The sequence below is a fragment of the Dufourea novaeangliae genome, unplaced genomic scaffold, assembly GCF_001272555.1.
Source record: "Dufourea novaeangliae isolate 0120121106 unplaced genomic scaffold, ASM127255v1 scaffold54, whole genome shotgun sequence".
NCBI lineage: Eukaryota > Metazoa > Arthropoda > Insecta > Hymenoptera > Halictidae > Dufourea > Dufourea novaeangliae.
The window spans coordinates 14,210-37,637 of NW_015373944.1; the positions used below are offsets into that span (position 1 = coordinate 14,210).

At 38.0% G+C, this 23,428-nt stretch overlaps 1 protein-coding gene across 1 annotated transcript in view; it reads left to right on the forward strand.

The window, feature by feature from the left end:
* The first annotated feature begins 893 nt into the window (after positions 1-893).
* LOC107185983 (octopamine receptor beta-1R-like) overlaps positions 894-23,428 on the forward strand; it is a 38,210-nt gene continuing 15,675 nt past the window's right edge. Inside the window, exon 1 of the mRNA XM_015573765.1 lies at positions 894-1,648. Within this exon, the coding sequence (XP_015429251.1) occupies positions 894-1,648 (755 nt within the window). The remainder of the gene's footprint in view (positions 1,649-23,428) is intronic.

Sequence of the window (23,428 nt, forward strand, 5' to 3'; positions counted from 1 at the left end):
TTTTAAATTTTTTTAAGTAGAAAACAAATGAGTAGGTTTAGAATCACGTGAATTACCGTCATGTCCCCTTTTCTACTCACCAAAATTTTAATAATGTTGTACACTCTATTTCTATTCGAAGGCATTTTATTTTTTATTTATTATTATTTTATGCGTTAAAGATAATTTACTTATACCTTCTTTATGACGAGTAGACGCTTGAATGAGTAGACATTCGGACACTCCCCTCATGTATCATTTGAAAGAAACTCCGTCCAACTCAGATCAAAACGTGATCACACTTCGTAATTTTTATACCCTCCATCATTTCAAAGCTTCCTTCACGCGTATCGAAGCAATCCGTAAAGAAAGCTCAATGTTCTCTCTGGTTTTCCAGTTTCAGGCAGTCCACGATGCTAAAGAAACCGGACGAACGATGCGCGCATACACTGGTCACGACCTCATGGACAGATCGAGATCGTGCTGGACAAAAGCCACCGCCTGGAATTCAGCCAAAGGGTCGACCGATCTCGAAATCGCCGTTTCGTTCCGTTCCGTAGCACAGATCAACGCCCACTCGTAGTGCTCCAAACGCAATATCAACTAAATAACCTGGAGGTGTTCCAGTTAGCTATCCAACGAAAATGTCCTCATCGTTCCATCGAGAGGTTTTGATCGAGGATCTATAGGCCGCCTTGGCAATCAAATCGTCTTGAAAATTCCGAACTACCGTCTACTAAATTCAAAGTTCTCGATATGGATCATCCGGTAAATCGTAAGGAGGACGTAGACGGAGACGACAGAGAGACAGATCACCGTGGATCACGGTAACGAAACCCCCAACCGAGGAGCTTAAACAAAGACAGGAAAGAAGGAAGGGGATATATCATTCAGAGGTGCTGCGATCGTCCAAGATGGCGTTGAACGGAACAATGGAGCATAATCACGGAAACGGAACGGTGCTATCGGGCATACCGAAAATTCTGATCGACACCGGTCAAAGGAATCGCTCGGACGTGTACGACGTCGACGTGAACGGCCACGAGTTCGAGCATGTACTACGGCTGATCGCCAAGGCGACCGTGATGGGTTTCATAATCCTGAGCGCGTTGCTCGGCAATCTATTGGTGATCGTGTCCGTGATGAGGCATCGCAAGCTACGGGTCATCACAAACTATTTCGTGGTCTCGTTGGCCCTGGCGGACATGCTTGTCGCGATATTCGCGATGACGTTCAACGCGTCCGTTGAGCTGTCCGGCCGTTGGTTGTTCGGTTACTTCATGTGCGACGTGTGGAACTCGTTAGACGTGTACTTCAGCACCGTGTCCATTCTTCATCTGTGCTGCATCAGCGTGGACCGTTATTACGCGATCGTCCAACCGTTGGACTATCCGTTGATAATGACAAATTTCCGTTTGAGCGCGATGCTAAGCGTGGTCTGGTGCTCGCCGACGGTGATGAGCTTCCTGCCGATATTCGCCGGATGGTACACCACCGAGGAACATCTAGAGTTTCGGCGTAGCTACCCGGATGTGTGCGTTTTCCAAGTGAACAAACTGTACGCGGTGGTCAGCTCCAGTGTTAGTTTCTGGGTGCCCGGTATCATTATGATCGCGATGTACTACAAGATCTACAGGGAGGCCGATCGTCAGGAACGAATGCTGTACCGGTGAGCGGATATTATTGCGATACTTTGTTTGTTTGCGACGAGAACGGGGCAGAAATAATCGAGTAGGGCCGTCACGAATATTCGAATAACTCGAATAACTCGAGTATTCGAATTGAAATAGAATTCGAGTTTGATTCGAATGCTCCATATTATTTGAATATTAAAATATTCGTATGTTCGGTACTATTCGAATTATTCAAGGTATTCGAATTTATCGAATAAATTATTCGAATTATTCAAGGTATTCGAATTTATCGAATAAATTATTCGTATTCGAAATTATTCGAGTTATACGAATAGTTCTAATAAATTATTCGTATTCGATTTATTCGAATATCCGAATACTTATAGTTCTAGTTTCGAGTTATATGGGCAGAACTCTTCGTAGTCATTGTTCCCTTAGTTTCAACACCAGCGGATATAATTTTGGAAGTTCATTATAAACGAGACACCGTACGATTCAGCGCGCATTCACCGTTAAACAAGAATACCGCGTGTTTCCAGCATTTAAGCCCTGTAATTGTCGAGCAACGATACACTCTGCTCTTTCTGACCCAATTTCGAGATGTCTCTCCCTCTCTCTCTCTTCCTCCCCGCGCGTCATCCCTGTTCTGCGTAAACCACCGACGAATGCGGCGGTGTACACAAATTTCCGCGAGAACAAAGGCGTTCCTCTCGCGATCGTCGCCATTACATTTCACGAATAACCCACTAATTACTGTATTCCCGTTCGCTGTTCCCCATCAATTATTTAGCCGCGCAATTACCCCGGCCCTCGATACTGACTCGAGATTTCAATCCGTTCTGAATCCGTATCCGTGCCCACACGTCTGTGCATGTGTGTATCGAATTCGAGCAGGACGTTTTCAATGGCGATACAGCGCGCCACTATTGAATCGCTGCAGCGCGTTCCTATCGTTCGTCGACTGCCCCAAGAATTCGCGAGGTTGAATATTTCACCAAAAATAAATAGCCTAATAGAGGAAACTAAATTCCGATCAGTTTTGTTTTTTCGTGCAAGGTGTTTCAGAAGGAATGGTGAACATTTCAGGAGGTAGATAGTATGGAATGTTTCACGTGAAAAAGTTCTATTACCATCTCCAAAAATATTTACCAGTCCTCCTGAAACACCCTGTACAGAGGGTGAACCACAAAACATGATCAGCTCAGATTACACTGTCCAATAAATTTTATTTTCTGATTAGCAATATCAATTGAGAGATCCTTATAGTTTCTCGTCCAGATCACGAATCCGGAAGCAGAATTTCTCTACCTCTCACAGTTTTTCAAAAACATGAGCTTCTGTACAAACACCCGTTTTTGGGCAAAATATGACATATTACGAGAAAACTAACCTGTATAAGCTACAACAGTAACAATAAATATCTCGTAATCTAATGGCCACTTACGACTGTAACACGAGTATCATTAGCTCCAGAATTCCAAGATCGATCACAATGCTGACCCTCATTATAAAAACTCAGAATTATACCTGTGTCCTCTCCTTGTAAACGTTAAAATTTTAATTGCTGCTGCACTCCCTGTTTTTTCTCTACCCAGCAGAACGAGAAACGTATTTTCCCTCCAATCTGATTTATTTATTGTAGATTCAGTGGTCCCGCGCAAATAATCTTCCAACGAAACCTCCACCCCTCGTACCATCCTCCACCGTGGAGCCTTCAGGGCAATTTGTATCGCGATCGTTACCGCTACGCTCGTCCGGCAATGCTCTATTAGCACGATAAACGACGCGAATAAATATAAAACTCCGAGAAACGGAAAATCTTTCAATTTCACGTTATTAAACCTCTCGAGGTGAACGCTTTCCATGAATCACCGAGAATGGTTATAAAGCCCCTTCACCCATACCCGAGACATCGACAAACCAGCAATTAACCGACAATTTATCGAGTCAGCTTTTACCGATATAGACTGTCTTTCTTGCATCTGGCTACTCTAGACAGGTCGCACAATGGCCCAGAATCAAAATTCAGCCGTTCAAATGATCAAAAACAAATTTCTTTTATATTAAACAAAAAAACACATTAACTGAAAGATTGAGAAGGTAACTGTTACGTTAAATCTACGCTTATAAGCTCCTATGTCACTGAAACTGTTAGTTTGATGTTGGAAGGTTTATTGGTATTCTAGACCTTTGAAAAAAACGATTTTTTTCTGAAACAAACAATCCAAACGGATTCTTGATTAGTATAACTGGTCGTTATCGTTCGAACTAGAATTAACGATCTATCCTCAAAATGAACAAAAATGCAAAAAAAATGTTCTTTGGCTATTTCCTTTTTCCTTGTTATTTTTCTCTGCCATTTTGTTGTTATGTTAATTAAAACATAAATAGTAATCTCCCAAAGAAGATGCAAAACGAAAAATTTAAGTGTGTTTATGATCTATTCTAGATGGTCTTCAATAGTGCAAACCAAGGAAATTGAAAAAAAAAACTCTTCATAATTACGTAAATGGTGTCGTTTAATAAACAAAAAATTTCTATTCCTGATAAACAGAATCAGACACCTTTGAACACCAAGTGACGATGTAACAAAGTTACAATTATTATTTTAATTCGTACTATAGAGACACTTTTTCGATTGGTGTGTACCAAATTTCAAGTGAATCGGTTCAGAATTTTAAGTTATAAGGGGGTTGGACACCTGCGTTCAGAGCACACTGCCACGAAGCCATAAGATCCGTGAATCAGCAGAGACGGACAATTTTAATCGATGCACTGACAACAATAATACTCATAATGGTCACGTTATGCGGTTGTCTCTGTACGCTTCAACGTCTCGATTGCATGACTACGCGTAACAAAATCGTATCGCTGCTATTAGACTGCGGACATTTCATGTACTTATAGCGTGCCCGTTTATTGTCTAAAATTCAATAACAGAGTGGAACAAGAACCATCAAAATTGTACGACTGTCTTCTAGTAAGTGGAGAAAAAGAAACTTCCTTTTAACTTTACTCAAATGTTTATGGGACCGACCTAAGAATTTTGCCGTGCTTGGTTGGCGCTACTCTTAGACCTTAAAGGAGAAAACCACCCTTTTTATCCGACGTGTCCTTTTTACTTATTCGCTTGCGACTCGTAAACTATAATAGATATCGGAAAACAGTTTAAACAAATTTCATATCGTTTTTTGTTGTTCATATATCGATAGGAAGACATTTTTGAGAAAACAATTTCTTTTCGAAAATGATTTTAGAAAATAGTTCCTTTGAAATTTTCTTCCTATCGATGTATGGATAACTGAAAATGAGACAAAATTTATCGAAATTTTTTTCGATATATTTTGTAGTTTACGAGTTACAAGGGAATAACTAAAAAGGACGGCTGGTTTCTCTCGTAAAGTGTAAAAGTAGAACTAACCAAGTATTAGATGTATCATGAATAATAAAAAGAAAGGAATTCCACCCCTATATTTTGTTCCAGCCTGTTCAATGCAGCGAACAGTTAGAATGAAGGTTAATGCAATTCCTCGATTTCATTTGGAACACTATTGAACACCTTCACAGTAAATTCTCGATGAGTGTTCGATGGCTTCTCGGAACTGACAAGGGAAGATCTCCAGGTGTAAAGCTGACTTTTTAATGAGATTTAGCACAGTGATAGAGCTTGGAATTCTGAAGCCAATGATATTTGTTTCAGTCACATATCACTATTAGTTTATGAAATATTTATTGTTCAGTGCCGAGGAGCCTTCGACCACTTATCAAGGATTTACTGTAATAGGGTAAAGGAGTCTCCATGTGAATTTACTACCCGGTAAGTTGGACGCTTAACGATCGATATTTGCATAAATATCCGAAGTCCGGTGATTATTTGCAAGGGCGTGCGGAGTCGCGAGATCCAGGTCATCTTTCTCCTCGATTTCCCTGCCGTCTGATTTACAGGCCGCACGTCTCCCTGATTTATTCGGTGGCTTTTCCTCGTTTGGTTCCCTTGACTCGCGGGAATGATACGTAAGAGTACGCCTTCGATCCCCAGGGATCCCCATGGACAGACCCTTCAAGGCTATCGCGGTTTCGCTTAATAACCCTGTCAGTCGATGATTTCTTCAATCAGAATCATTGATCAGAAACTTCATTTTTGTATTGTGTTTTTTTAGTAGTTGTATGCACAGATTCAAATTCAAACAGTTTTTCCGTTCTAACCTTTTAGATAAACAGGTGAGCAGTGTTTCTCATTAAAATTAAGAAAGATAATATATATATCAGCAATATTTTTTCGTTTGACGATACACAAAAATTTAGAACAATAGTTAAAGACAATACAAAAACAACCGACTAAACTTCGAATTAATCTGTCGAACAGTTTTTGTGCAAGAAATTCGCAAAAAGCACCTATTTTACGGCCCACAACCTTTAACATTATTTGTACTTCAATGAACCTCGTAATAGACGAAACCAATTTTTCTCATCAGTTTTTGCAAAATAATCTACAAAAATGGGAATATTCATGAACTCGTGCAAATCGTTTATGACACTGAGAATAATGATATTCAAACTGTTGTTTCCGATTTGAATGTCTTCGAATGTCGAAACCGAAACATTCATCCAGAAACGGATGCGCAGACAATTCACACCGAGCCATTTACCTTGTGAATCACGTAATCAACGTATTCTGTGTACCTGTTGCGTTCTGAAAACGATGCCATAAGCTTCGGGATGCAACGCTTCGAATCCCTAATCACTGGGTCACAGAAACGTCCTTGGCATTACTATCCTCAAACGTACTTATATTAATGAAAAATACCAAAAAGATAGCGAAAATTCGAGAAATAGTTTTACATATGAAAAATTTTTATTCTTAACGAAACATTTCACCAAAATCGAATGAAAAATATCTATGTACAAGCAATCTCTATTAATTTCAATTAGATTCATTGTAATCGACGAGGTCTGGTTGCTTGACAAAACATCAGAACATAAGAAAAATACTCAAACACGAAATTTCTTTCAACACATTGACTACCACTGTAGTTTTACAGGGTGGACCACGAAACTTGATCAGCTGAGATTATTATATTGACATCTATTCGATAGAAAATTTGTTTGGCTGATATAACACGATCCAAGGAGAGCTTTAATGTTGTTGTATCAAATTTTTTGTCAGCCATATTTTGTTCAAAGTTCTCAAGGTCATCTTCAGAAAATGTTTCAATATAAATATATACTATCCTACACATTCCCTAATGACCCCGATTTTCGATACACTTTCAATTATAATATTCAATTAACCGAAGGGTGTTTGAACACGGCCAGAAGGATATTTAATTACCCAGAAGGTATTAGACACACCAATTTTGCTCCGCTCTAAGCGATAATTTCAACACCGTGAAATTTTCCCGGCGACCATTAAATAGTTATACAATTTTCGAGGCCCTGAAAAGGTAGGTCATACAGGTTATCGGCGAGTCTACGGGTCGTGATCAAAAGCTCCATTAGCTGGCGTTTGGTCAGTTTGATTACCAAGTTTCCCGTCGCCGTTTCCCACTCAACATGAACCGTAAACCAGCCTTTATTATCGTGTAACATTTTACTTAATCGTATATATTACACTTATCGTTACCAGTTTTCCTCGAACGAAACTTACACTTGTACAGGTAACTCTTTTCTTTTTACACAACATCGTTTTTGAACGACATCGAACGTATCTTTCATTTTGCTACAGAAAACGTATTTCTTTTACACGGTTCTTATACACGACTTTTTTCGATACGTACCAATTCCGTGTAGACGATGTGAATGTATATTTCCAAGAAAGGCGTAATAAACCGTGTAATAAGACGTAATAAAGGCGTGATAGCATCGATTAGTTAATAATTTTCTTTTTCTTGTGCATAGTCTTTTTCACATATAGTAACGAGGACTTTTTGAATATCAAACGTAAACATGTACACGACAATAAATATTTTTTTAAGAATTTTTTGCAGACGGGAAATAATTATAATTTTCCGCTATCCGATTTGTGGGTTCGAGGAACCGCCCCTCCTCTGGGCGTTCTAGGGTTAAAATGCTTCACAATTCATTAAAACGTTTTCCGATACAATCGATAGCTAAGGAGTTATTTTAGACAGTAGTTCTTATTGATTCACCTTGTATATGTATAGACAAAAGTCTGTTGTTAATGCAACCGAGAAGTCCATGCACATCGATCCAAACTGTCGCTGTAATGGAAACGAAAATCAGGGAACACATTTTCCTCGGTCAATCAGCTATATGCGCGGGTAAATGTTGCATAAACGCTCGACGCAACCATGAAAGATTCATGGTCATATTACGTTTATCCGTGCGACGAAGAATCGGGGGGAAATGTTCACTGTGCCTCAAATGGGCGGAAATTTGAATCGCAGAAGAACTAACGGCAAGCAGAATCACAGACCGCGTGTGAAAACCTCCTGGGAAGAGAAAGGGAAAAGCAAACAAACGCCAAAACAAATTTTCCATTTCTTTTCCGTTTTTCTTTTTTTTAACAGAATTCTCACCTATGCGCCGGCCCCCGCCTTTGAACGTCCGTTGTTCCGGGGGTATCGAATCCCCGCTGTGCGCGATGATTTCACGTTTCACTGTATCCTGTTTCCACGAATATTTCCGTTGGACCAGCCAGCTTCCAAGAATAATGGATTTCTATTCGAGGAACTGGATCGACGGAATAATGCTACTTCGCGAGTAATGGCGGACGTTCGCTTCATGGAACTGCATATTCCATTTATTATTTATATTTTATTTAAACATGTTTACATGCTTTCTCTTGTATTCTAATGCGAATTAACCCGTAAATAAATAAATAAATAAATAAATAAATAAATAAATAAATTATTGGAACGTGAATGTTATGCGTCTAATTATGAATGTAAATATACAGTGTGTCTCAGCTCACTTGATCACCTCGAATATTGACTTAACGGTAGACTTTATGACAATTTTGAAGCGTGGGACTTAAATGGCATCAATTGGCACATCTTGTGAGGGATGTGCTTTTTTTGTGGGTGGAGGCATTTTAGAGATTTCAAGGTCACTTTGATGTTTTTTAACGGTATGACCCATTTTTTTTGTACCATGTATTAAACTTAATAGTTAACGAGATATTTACAACATAATTTTTAATACGTACTTACTATCTGGAAGCTATAGGTGATAAAACTGATGCCCTTCTATTTTAATACAGCGATTTCAGTACAGTAATTATTTAGAACACAGATAATACTGGTGATCAGCATCATCACGTTGGAATTAAAGTTTCGTCGGATCGAGTCATATGCGTTTGTTTATTTTTATTCTTATTGCTACTTTCAATTGATCTTACTGCTTATCCCCTTGATGGATAGAATATGTGTCGCAAAATAAAAAGAAAATTTAACCCTGAATTTGAAGGTCAAGGTGATCATTCGCGTCACATTCTTTTCAAGAGCCCTCTATTGATCCAAGAGCGGAGAATCTGGAATACTTGACACATAATTTTTGTATACCCTGCATAATATATTCAACGATTCACGAGACGATTGGTTAATAGTAGCTTGCTCGTATTCTTTTCAGTCCCGTTCATTACCAACCCTGCGGTTATATTTATGCAAATCGCAGTCTTACAAATCGATCCACGGGACCAAGAACTACACAACGAAATCCACCGTTTTCGTTCACCGACGGATTGAAACGTAATTATTAAAAAGATACGTGTAAAACATATGTTTTTCTTACATGTTTTATCATGGATAGAATTAGTTTAGCATATAAAAAGAATGGCACTTTTTTGCCACATGTGATTTTATTCGAGTGTTAATGGGTTAATGTTAAACAGAAACCGTATCAATTATCATGGAAATTCCTGAATAAAATTCTTTACACTAAACCTACCACGACCAGTCAAATTACTGGTTTTCCCGTTTTAATTCCTACTTTTCTGAAGAATTCGGTATGTTTAATGCAAAAATCCGCAATTCACTCGTCACATCATTCATATTTTTACCGATTTAATTTGAACGATTAATATTTCAAGCTACTTCAAAGTACTTAAACGGAAAAAAAATTTACAAATAAGTGAAAAGCACAAAAGTTTATTTTGCTCATTCTAAAAAATTTGATTTTTTTTAATTTTTAAGAAGTTGAAAAGTTACTACCAAACGCATTCAAATCTAAGTTTGTATACTTTGATCGTAAACATTGGGTAAAAGTATATTACTAATAAACAAAAAAGAAAGTTTCTTTTATCGCGAAAAAGGACCACCTGGTCCCCTTTAACTACGATCGTAACAGCGAGATTTTAAAATAGAGAACGAAATCATTAATTCCGCGCGTGCAACGGACCAAAATATCGCCCCGAGTATTCATTGCCCGACAGGTAGTCGATGGTCTCGTTTCTTGCATATCCTTTCCGGCACAGTCGCGATTCATAGCTACTTAATCCACCTGACCGAAAGAAAATTCAATTTCCTCGATGACCAATGCTAGCCCCGCTCCACTTCCCCTTTCCTGTCGTCGCGATATTTAATAAGTTTGTCGTTTAAATACGTAAATAAACAAATTAAATATTGTAATTAGAGGAAAGACTCTGCGCGCTAGATTCTATGGAATTCAGTTTCCGTAAAAATTTCCGAGAATCCGCCAAATCCGTCGGGAAAAGCCAAAATGTCCGAAGCTTTTTGACTTCAAAGGGAAATTCCAAGCGCACCGGGGACAGAACCGGAAAATTGTTCCCTCTATGGACAAACAGAAAAACGCGTTTCGGAGAATCGAGGTGACGCTATCACGACATCATTGTTTTTTTTCCTCTGCAACGGTTCCGCCCCGAACATCGACGCGTTTTCAGGGAGATGGAGGGGATTTTTTCGGATCGAATTGCCGGTGGAAAATATTCGACGTCGATGCAAGTAAGAAAGTTTCGAGCAACCAACGGAAATTATTCGTTTCATGGCTCTTTCGATGGCGCTCGGACGAAAGTTTAAACGAAGAAGCAGTAGATTCTTAAATGGTAGTCAATTAAGGGGTTGGACCACTTTAGAGCTCAAAAATGAAAGTTATTTTCTGGCAATTTTCTTGCGAAAATGATGAAGTTAGTAGAAAATCTATTAAAAGTCATTTATTGTATGTATCTTCAAGTGGGTGAACGAATTTTTTTCTAGAAACAAAATTGCAACACTTGGGCAAAAAAATATTAACGAATAAACAATATTTAGTGAATTATTTGAATAACAATATTTATTAAAATCTGAAAATCTGATATAAATATTGTTTAGGGGAAATTAAAGTTCGACGAACAACGTTTATATTGATATAAACTAATACAAAATGGCCTCAGATATACAATTTTTATAAAATATAACGTTTTCTTCCTACAGACCAAATATTCTACTACTTATAAACGGCAGTGTTTGTACAATAAGTGTCTTCTAATAGATTTCCCGTTTACTTCATTATCTGTGCAAACAAATGTTTTATTTAACTAAAAACAGGATATGACATCTTCAAAAATTTTGAACGGTACTGTACATAATGTTACGAAGGTCAACGAGATCTGAATTATTGTGGAAATATTTGTTGATGTTTATTAATTAAATTACACACGATATTACATGTGGCGAGTACATGAGATCAGTTTAATAATTTGCTAAAACGAGTAATTAACTTCCCTGCAAATGAAAATAAACGAACATAATGTGGCCGTTCGAGAGGAAGTGTAATAATCTTGTAGCACTAGTCGTTGTTGTTATTATCGTGAATGAAAATGTTCATTATTCCCTTCTAGTATCTACAAAAAGCACCGAAAAGGCATACAGTAGCATGTTATATACATAGTCAACGAATGTTTTCAAATTAACGGCTTCGAGAACCTATTTAAACAACGGGAAAATTTGAACAAAATCGATTTCGCGTACCAGAATTTTTTAAGCCTTCGTGGAATCAGCCTTTGTAGAAGAATTAGTACTATAACTTATACTCTATTACTAATTATAATTCACACTAAAAAATAGGCTTGTTAGTAATGTAGTTACTAATTTGCGTATTGAGTGAATTCAAACGGTCAGCAACGGTCCGGAAATGTCGGCTTCAATAAAAATAACGATAGAATTTGTAAGAAAATTTTGGATATAAACGAAGTATTAGTGCACGAATAAGTGACCAACCAGTTTTTTCTTTTATCACGAGACGGATATATTGCAACAGAAAAATATCTTTCCGACTGTTCATGACTTTCACAACTTTCACGCGTCGTACGATGTAATCAACGATCACCGTCTGAAGATGTTCGGTCGCGATCCTAGCAGCTCTAACGAGGCGACGCCGAATAATGAATGCACAAGAGCAGAGCCGCTCCATCCCCGTTTATTATTCAACGCCGGTGTCGCTCGATAAATTTCGCGCTGACCCAAAAATGCCGCGGGGGGCGGTACAAAACGCCGTGTTCGGCTGAAATTCAAAGCGCGATCCCGTTTCAGCGCCGCCATTTTGTCCCGAGTCCTCGAGGACTTCGCGGGAATTCGGGAGATCCCAGAAAGGTCCTTTTTCCCGAGAAGTTGCCTAAAATTCATAATTTGATTGGATTTTGAAAAACGTCGGTATTGTCATGTTTTTGAGGTTGCGAAATTCGAATATCTTGTAAAAACTGCAAAATTCATAATCAAAAAGATTTAATACCACTGTAGAAGTGTTATTTGAAATTAATTTGCGTGGAAATTTACAATTTTCCGATGTTCACCTGAAATTATACATATAATCAACATGTCGAATGTAATAAGGTAACCTTAATTGCAAAAGATTTTTGAAATTAATTATTACGAACATTTTATTTTCTTCGATTGTCATGAAAAATTCAGCATTTCTACGTTTAGCAGGTCATGTATGTAGTTCGAATATGTTGTTGAAACTAGTAATAAACAAAATAAGAATTATAAATGTTGCTTGAAATAAAGAAAGGCGATGAGAGTGGCTCTAACGATGAAGCTATTTTGAAATTGGAAAATCGTCAACTTTCGATCTGGTTTTGGAGGAAACTGGTCGTTTTGCTAGGAGTGCAGTAGAACCTCGATTAACGGAACACCCATTATCAGGCACGCTCTGTTAACCGAACGGTCTTTCGTCAGAACGTTATATTATTTAGAACAATGTAATTTCAGATTTCTTGTGTAGGTATACTCCACGGCAAATGTTTACATCCTGCCATGAATGTATATATACAGGATGAGAAAAGAAAAAGGATCTAGGACTTTAGGGGCTTACAGTACTCATCGAAATGGGGTATCATTTCGCAATATCGCAGATTAACCTTCCGTTGTCACACTGGGTGAAATCGACCCAGAATTCTCTTTGAAGTAAAATATCTTTGAGGAATTCTTTAAAACGGTACTAATGGCACTATGTAGTAGTAATTTCAGGTAATCTAAAAAACTTTTTTTTTTTCAGAATTTTGTTTCTCATTTTATTAAGAATTTTCGTGGGCATGATGAAACTTTTAATTTTTAACCATGAAAATATAATTCACACTGCTCGAACTTGGCTTGGGTCAAATTGACCCAGTGTACACAACTACGTTTGAAAAAGTAGGTGTGACAACGGAGGGTTAAAATATCTCCTAAAGTCCTAAACTATAGGCTTCTGCGCATAAATAGCTTTATACTTTTGTACAGGGAATGGCGAGCTGCATCGATTAATGCATTAAACAGATATATCATTCTATTTAAAACAAAATTTGACCTTCACATGTCCTCTACGCATTTTATTCGATATTCTGTCACGCACAATCTATCTTTCTTTTTACTATGTTTATCTTTTTCTTTTTCTTTTCTTTTTAACTGTTTTCATTCACTGGTACGTGTTCATTTACTAATGCATCCACCCTACGTCACGTTACCTTGTTGTTTCACTGTGTTTGTTAATAAATTGAGTGTTGACGATTAAGGGTTGTTCACTAACACCCAGCATTCACCTCGAGTAACAAATCAGTGGCCTCACGCTCAAGGTCATTGCTAGTTGGAGAAAGTATGATGAAAACAAAGGGGTTCGAACCCCACTGGTTTGTGGTGCTATATAAGGTTTCCCTCCAATCTTTGTGGACGTTAAGCCACGTTAAGCGTTCTCTTCTGCCGACCCCAGTGTTACTGTGTATCGTGTTTTATGAGGCTTCTTCGCGGTAGTCTCAGTTATTTTTATTCCGAACGTGTCTGAAACTCACGTTGCCATTGAAATGGAAAGTTCCTCCGAAAAACCCCCCCCCCCCACCCATCCGGCTACAGGTCACGTAGCAAGTAAATACGAAAAATATAAAAAAATCTTACGAATTTGGGAGAAACATATTTTCGAAACGGCCATTTATTCCCAACTAATTCATTAAGTGTAGGATTAATCTAATTATGATAATGTCTAATCATCCTTTTAATCTAGTAACCTTAAGACCTTGACCAATACCTACTATTAAGTACCAATATTTCTTGACAAAAACGATATTTGTTACTATAAAAGTGAAGGATTTACAGTAAATCCTCGATGAATGATCGAAGGCTCCTCAACGCCGACAAGGTGGGGTCCTCAGGTATAAGGCTGACTTTTCAATGAGGTTTAGCTCAGTGATAGAGCTTGGAATTCTGGAGACAAATGATATTTATTTCAGCTACGCATGGCCATTATTTTATGAAATATTTAATGTTCAGTGCCGAGAAGTCATCGAACACTCATCGAGGATTTACTATATACGGCTTAATTTCATATTCATGGAGATATTTCTGCATACGTTACACCAGTTCTTACTCAATTCAGGACCAAAATCATACCATTGATATAAAATACACCTTCTGGAAATTTAACAAATAGTGAATTACTTATTGGTTCATCAAATAATTCTAATAACCTGACTAGTGAGTATTCGTTTCAACAGAAAATACTTCGGCAATTTCAAGTAATAGACGCTACAAAATGGGAAAAGAATATTTTCATCGGGATGCGAAATTATTAGAAATATTTAAAGAAATTGTAAAAAAAGAGAAGGAAGTAGTAAATGAGTATACGATACGAATTGAGAAATATAGATTATAACTCTATCCTTGAAAACGCTACGAGCTGCTCAAACAACCCCAATATGTGAACAACAGTTCCATAACTTTGAATATCTGAAAAATACGGATTGACACTCATACACGACGTCGGTCGTCACGGTGTTAATAAAATTATTAACGTCGATGTTCTCGATGGGTGCTTGAAAATTTTCCGCGAGAATTCATGCCTGGGGACCACGGTTAATCTGTCCCATACGTGGCCAGGTGAAAGGTAATTGCTTATCTAGCTCGACCGGCTTTTACGTGCTTTTCCGCCTGTGTTTGTGTATCGATTAAAGCTTAACGCGACACGTTACAGCATACTATCCATTAGCTCCATTTTTCTGTCCGTGTGATTGCACATAATGGCGCGTTTACATGACGCGGGACCGAAACGGTTATCGTCCGACTGGATCGCCGCGAACGAAGTTTCGCTCGGTTGAACCTTCTGTACGAATCGAGTCGATTCAACTAGGAAGCCAATGTTTAATTCTCAACGGAATTTCTATTTTGTTATAGAAACTTGCCTAATTAATTCGACACTGATACATTTTGCTTATTGTGCTTGATTATGGATGGTATGTACGGTTTGATTTTGAATAATTCGATGTGATTAAACACATGTAACCTAGCACAAGTTAACATTTAACTTAACACAAGTTAACACTCACACATACTTAAACTTCAATACACGTAACGGAATGTGATGTACGTGTGTCTAAAAAGTAATGAATCAGAATTCGTTTATTGTCGTTGCTAAGGTACCAGAGGAACACAAGTATATGTATACACATGTCTGTTTCAAACACATAATTTTTACTTGTGTCAGGAGTACAAGCTGATAACATTTGTCAAACGCATTGTACACGAGTCCATAGTCCATGTCGATAACTTACGCTGGACACATACATATGTATGTATTTGCGCTCATAGCACCCAAATGGTTAATGGTACCAGCCCGAAAAGTAAAGGTACCTTTGGAAATTTATAAAAAGAAAATTACATGAATCTTTTGCAAACCTACAAGGACTTATGTTAGATATTCAAATTACAAGAAAATATTTTCTTTACTTTGTTTAAATCAGATTTATGTGCTGCACAAGATCAGTTACTAAGCGCTCACAAAAAATCTCCGCTGACTGGTTGACAGCTTTCCGAGAAAATGGTTCATACGAACTGAAAAAAAAAAAACTAAAAACCTATACGCAGATAAAAAGTGTTGAAAAATAATAAAATCGTAGGGACTTTGATCTTTTTGGACAAATTGCAGAAACAAAATTATTGGTTTCAGAATTCCAACCTCTATTTTTGTGCTAAACCTCGTTAAAAAGTCAGAGTTACACCTTGGGACCAGTCCTTAACAGTACCGAGGAGTCTCCGAACACTCATCGATCATTTACTGTATCAGATTCTAACCAGGCGACCAGAAAAAAAAACCGAATAATTCGTTTCGTACATTACAGACATCAGTAATTCCTCTGCCTCCTGAATGAAAAGAACACATTTTGAATAATCTGTCCGCGGAATTTAAAAATCGTGCGAAGTTCAGTTTCACACCGTTAGCTACCGCTTGAATTTCAAATGATTTATTATCCTGGTAAAAGGTGAACTGCTCGGAAGTTTCAAGTCAGTCGGCGCACGTCCCGGTAAACGGGCAAATAATGAAACTGCCAGTTTCCAGGAACGCGGAGTTGAAAGTTATGGCGGCTGACCAATCGGTTAAATTTCCGTTTCGCTTGTTCCCCCCTCCCCGACGTTAAACAAAACCGCAACGGGCATAAGTCGACTTGTATTTCGATGGAACTGCAACGTTTAATGTACGTGCAAGGAGCTTGCCAAATTTATACAGGGTGTTAATAAAACTGTGGGACACATTCACAGGGTGGATTCTACACACCAAATTAACAAGGGAAGGACCTAAACTGGTCCGACTTCGATTTTAACGGGGTTTTGTATTTGACAGAGAATTTACCAGTGTAAAGGTGTATAGAAATAAATCATTTAAAGTTTCGAAAAAGTGACCTCAGTATGATTGCGTCGAAGTTGAATTATTCAGACATGTTTATTTTATGTGTCCAAATTAGACAGCAGGTGCCAATCGAAACCGTCCCCCATAGTCCCTAGAAATCGCGGCTTCGGACTATCATCATTCTTGGCAATTGACATCCTTTACTAAATCGGCGACTGGAAAATTGACAAGACTTGGACAGGGAGTTCAAGCACTTTTTTGATACCAGAGAGGAAAAATTTCAGAAGAAAGGAATGAAATGGTTTTTAAATCGTTGGGAAAAGGTAACAGAAGCCCAGAGGTGACTACTTTTCCGGAGTATTGTTTGATCCACATTGTGTACCATTTATATCCATTGATTAAACATGATCAAACGTCATGAACTTTCACGGTTACCTAATATTAATTCGTTGTATCGCTGATACCAGCGAACTCGAGAGGCATTGGAAACTAATTATCGCCGATGGTTCTCTCAGCCGACTAACAAATTTCGTTAGGCACTTCCGGTCTCCCTTTTTCGCCGCGCCGCGGGCAAGCAAATTAGCAGTCTCGAATGGATTCTGATTAACTTTATAATTCAGCCCAGCGCCCCGGTTGTAACAGCGTTTCCGGAGGTACGTGTTTTCAACGGAAGAAACTTTGTTTTCACGCGAGTTTTCCCATTTCACCATCCCTCATCCGCGTGGACTGTAATTACGCAGCTGCGGAGAACGTTGCGACGGGAAGTCGTCCGCTCGATGGCGGAATTCACGCGACCGTTTGTTGTCTTTTGATCGCGACAAATTTTATATTTCCGGTCAACGCCAGTGACGACGAGTCCGATTGGTCGCCCGAAACAGACAATTAAAATAACTGCACCCGTTGCGTCCGTTTCCGCGAGAAGAAAAATATTCCCAGCGAAATTGCCATTTTTCGCGCGCTTTCGAATCGGGGAAATTGTAATTTGTGTACACACCAATTGGTACACCTCGTTGTGACTCGTAGAATTTTATGTTTCATCTTACGCTCCTTGTCGAAAACAATTAATGGAATTATACGTTTGTATATTTATTTATTTATAACCACTTAATTTACGGTTACGTGAATCCTATAGAGGTAACACAAATTACCTGTACATAGGGCTGGCTTAACAATAAAGTAAAGAAAAAAGAAACTTGTACATTAAAATAAAAATAAAATAAAATACAAATAAGATATAACAGAACAAATGTAAATGTTTTTTCGTGGTTTTTATAACATTTAATCCTTTCATTTCTCGTTAGGAATTCAATTTTTAATTTTATTCTAAACAATAAAAAAGACACTCGATCGCGCCAATTTTTGTTCTACGCAACGATTCACTGCGTTATATTGACACCGACGCGTAATATGGTAAGATAATTATTTATTGTTTCCACAGAATTCTGCCGATCATCGTTATCTGCGGAAAATTACTACTGTAGGCGCAGTAAATTACAGAATTGAACGCCGTTTGTTTAAACAGTTTAGAACGGAATTACTCGAATAACGTTATATTACGTCACCGTAAGGCAAAGTTCGAAACGCGGTTGTTATTCTTGCTCTAGCAGTTTGATCCTCTTACAAAGTTTACATCACCAGCGATCCTCCATCTTGACAACAGGGAGGACAGCGTGGGTAGTTCATGGAATTAGTTGTCGACGCAGAACACTAATGTACATCATGTTCTGTTCGTTCTGACACGTACAAAACATCATTTCTGATATATGTATATGTGTAGAGTTATACAGGGTGAATAAAAAGAAAAAGGGTCTGAGACTTTAGGGGCTTATACTGCTCACCGAGAGAAGTAAAAAATATCTAATCCACATAAGTCCTGAAATCAATAATTTCAAATAAAAATACCTTGTTATACAACATGTTTTTATAGCTCGTTACAAGATTATACATTTTGGATAAGTCTGTAACAAGTTTGTATAACATTTCGCATCTAATTATTAATGATAGCGTCACACTTGATGAATAGTAGCCTGCTGTATAGTATCGACGCAGCTTTATACCAATTCTTTCGAAGAGCATTGCTGTCGACTTGACTATAAAAGTGTGTCCCGATTACGTCCCAGTTTAATGGTCAACAACCAGAGATTTTAATTGGTCAGCTGAACGACTGTAGTTACATCAGAAATTGGTCAGCTGAATAATTGTCGTTACACTCGAAATCGCTCGGCTGTACAATTAAAGTCTCTGGTCGGCGACCGTTGAACTGAAACGTGAGCAGGATTTGCGTTTAATAGTGAGCCGTCACATGTCACACACGTATACACCAGTGTCAGTGTGTCACTCGTTCCGTTGTGGAAGCTCTGCAATGTTTGCGAAACGTTGGGGTAAGTTTTCCAAAAAGAACACACCCGAGAGCCTCGACACTGAATAATGTCGATGTTTGATCAATTTGACTAGAATGTTCAATTTTTGATTATATTCTTTTATTATAAAAATTTGCAAATTCATTTTTATATTAAATAATTTTGTACGAAAAAAACAAAGAAAAAATATGACATTTTCTGAAAATTGTCCAATAAAAGGTTTTATATTAAATGTTCAACTTATTTAATAATCTTTTCCAAAAAGAAATTGCCGAAAATGACTATGACTTTGACACACCCAGGGTGAAAATACGCTCTTTTTCAGAGTGTCACACTGATTTAATCCCCCTCCCCTCCGTTAACAGTGCGTTAAAATACGACAACGGTTCGGCAAACAATCCACCCTTTAATATCCTGTTTCTGGGAAACAGAAGTGCCCAAGCTCCAGTGAAATTATCAACGTAATCGCGTCCCCGAGTTTCGCACGAGCAGCCGACTCGGGTTTCACTTCGGCGCAAACTTCTTCGTTTATTGCACGAACAATATTGTCGGAGAAGATTAACGTTATCCTTGAAAGGCTCCGTTTTCTCCCTCCCAGAAACGGCTAGGGCTGCTGCAGTCGACACAGTTCTACAAACCGTTCCAACAAAAGAGCGTGGAGTGCTACACCACAATCGAGCTGTTCATTTCTGAATAAATCGAAGAAGGTCATAACAGGCTGATCCAAAATAGATGTAAGACCTTGAAAGAGGTGATTCTTGGGGTAATTTGAAACAACTACTTTATTAACGAGTTATTAACGAAAAACGCCGACCAACCTGCCTAGAATAGCGAATGAAAAATTATGGAATGAAAACGAAAGTTCGATTTTATTTTTTTCGATTTTTTTCACTTGTTTTTCCCAGCACGTTCAGTTTTTGAAAAAAATGAATATTAAAACGAAATCACAAATACAAGCACAAAGTTTCACAAAAAAAGAAAAATAGTGGAGTATTTATTAGGACACCGAATATTTATCAGGAACCAATAAAAGGGGAAAATATTTTGTCTTCGTTGAATCATATTTCCGTGTACCTGAAGGTAAAGAAGAAATCGCGAATGGAATTCAGTGATCTCATTAATTAAAAGGGTATTCGTGCGTCTCGACTCGAAAAATCGGTTTAACACTGGAACTACCAACGATAAACGCCTGTCTATATCGATCACTCGATAAACATGACAAACTTTTCAAATTTTACAAATTTATAAATTAATTAATTTCTTCGTTACGATTATCAGTGATTGTAATGTAAAACAAAAACATTGAAAATTCATCATGTCGACGGGTTTGGTTCTTCGCTAGGTGTTAATGGGTTAAAAATATCCCGCGACCGATAAATCTATCAGCAAACCATCGCGTCAATCCGATGCCCTTGCTATCAGTGGTTTTACACCCGAGTAATTACATCATCGATGGTCCTGACGATTACGCCCAAACGATCGATGAACTCGTCGGTCTGTGACACCAATGTGTCTCGCGTTCAACCCTCCTACACCGTGAAATCAGTTCTTCTTCGACCTTTAAATACGATTTCCTCTCTCTTTCTCTTCCTTTATTCGCTATTTGTAGTAAAAAAAAAATACTAGTCCTCTGCTCCAATAATCACGAATGTTTTTACACGAGTTCACTGTCAGACTGCGACCGCTGATTGCCCCGTCAACGAAGGTCGCTAAATCTTCGATTACAATTCCTCATCGACACCAGCAAACTACACGTTTCCCTACGGCGTTTTGCAGCTATAGGGATATTAAATTAAGATGACAGTTGGTTATGTCAGTCTTTATTTTATGTTTACTATATTATTCATTCGAAGTCTTTATTTCAGTTCTCCGTTTTATTACTATTATATAGGTATATGTATTATCACTCTGTAGATAATAAATATATACATATACATTAAACCTTTCTATATTTACTGCAAAAACAATAAAAAAATTGAATAACCCATTTATCCCTACTATTCGACCCAAACCTCCCTCCATAAGGGAAGTATGGGTCAAATAACTAGTTTTAGAATAATTACATTTTTAAAGATTCCTTTGGAATAATAAAATAATTATAATGAAACATCGACGGTAAGACCTTACTAATTATAATTCTTCAGATTTAAAGCGTGTTTCTCTTTCATTTTAATCACTACCACAAATTAATTGAAAACTAACCCAAAACCCACCCACTCTCCTCTACTATAAATACATAAACATCCGCAGGCTAGTCATGACTGTAAGAGTCACACGATTTACTGTCGCGTGAAAACGTACCTTAACGGCAGGAGGAAACACCTTAATATCTCTCCCTCGTGTCCTCAACGGCCGACTTATCATCACTTGTATCGCTGCTGTTCATGCCTTTCATAACATTCGAGAGACGCGTTATATCGAAATGGAAATGCAGTACGGGGGAGCTGCACACGAACCGCCGGAAGATAAACATCTACCCCGTAATGTGAATAACGTGTGAAGGGGTATCGAGCGATACGGTTGCAACATGTTGGAGAAAAGAATGTCAGGGAGAATTTCTGGCAGAGAGAGAGAGAGAGAGAGACGATTTTGCAGTGGCTTCTTGTTGCAAGCAATCACAGTGAAGGCAATGCGGGTCCCATAAACAATTAGAAGATTTTTAAATGTCATGTCGTGACATTTAACGTTTTTGGCAACTGGCAAAATTGGAAAATTCCGAGAAGAAATTGCATTTCCGAGTTAGATCACTGCAAGATATATTCGAAGACCAATATAAAACGCTATTATCCTGAATCCAGCGTATAAGAAAACTCCGTCGCGTCGGGTTTAAATTGGAGAAGAATTGCAGTTGGATGAACGTCCACACGCGGACAAGCGATAAATTTCTGTATAAACGCAGTCTATTCCGGTTGTTCGGTAATTTATCGGGATTTATCGGGCCCTGCGTGGAACAGCCGTAACGATGTCGAGCGGAAGATTTAATCCGCAATAAAAACAACAATAAAAAAAAAGAAGAACGCTGAAACGAAGGTATGAACGTATCCGCAACTTCATTCCTTTTTCAATAACTGCGCCCTACCGATAACAAACGTTCCTATGAATACGTATACATATATCGATAAACGATATTTGCAGGTAGAAGTATTAAAAGTAAATGGCTTCCAGGAATGACGGTTTATCCCTTGAACGCTGTTCGGATAAATTTCCATTGAGAAACAAATTTCAATTCCGAGTTACGTTTCTTATTATGGGTGTTTATAAACTAATTCAATATTAATAACTTAAATATGTTAGAACGGATGTGTCACAAGTCCTCGGTAAAATCGCATTTAACTCTGTAATTTTTAGTGATTTCTGCGGCTATGGAAACATTTCAAATAAATTTCTCTCAACTATGGAGAATATACTTCTCGCTCGCCAGAATTGGGACACTCGCTGTACCTGTATAAAAGAAATGTGATACTTCATAAAGACTATTACGTGTACTTTACGCCACATTTTTTTTTGCCTCATTCTGTCATAAACATAATCCACTCTGCTTTTATAGTCTCTAAAATAACGTTTGTTCTAGATATTTAATATTTTCTTTTTCAAACTTATATTCAAGGTGCGCTTAATCGTTTAAACATTTATATTTCAAACGTGATTTCGAAAAAGGATCTCTTTTCGAAAACTTTCCGATCGAAAAATTTCGCCTTGATATTCGATAGCTGTGCACAATAATTATGAGCTGCACGAAGCTTTAGAGATTTCTGGTGGACGCGATTTTGTAAATGTTTCGGTATTTATTAAATCTCCGGTGTGCGTCGATGGTTCGTATCATTGGTACATTTCATATATTTATGTCACGGTTCGATGAAAGCTTCTACTCGTTATCGGCAATTGGCGATTCACGAGCGTCGCCGGAATCTGCAACGCCGATACAAGGAAACGCTTTCACCTCGAAACAACTGAACGGTATGATTTAATTCAATCGATGCACGTGTTGATGTTTTCATTGATAAGGGCAGCTTGTTCGAACGTTTTCCATTAATTTTTGACAATTTACGTTTCCACGAACACAAAGCTCTTCTGGTATTATAATTGGGGCCATTAATGGAAAAAGGATACCCTTTTTCCGTAAATGATCTCAATTGACTCGGGTATGTGTTATACAGGGCGTCCGTAAAAAGCTTCGACTCCCGGAATTGAGAGATTCCTGGGATGATTTGAAACAACTTTTTCCTTAGCAAAAATGTTATCCCAGGCTTTCTTAACGAGATATTAATATCGAATAACATTTTTGCTAAGGAAACACTTGTTCCAAATCATCTCACCAGTAACCCATTTTAGGGACCTACAATACTTTTGTTACACCCTGTATACAAATAATAAAAAAGAAAAGAAATTATGTACATCGGTACTCGAACC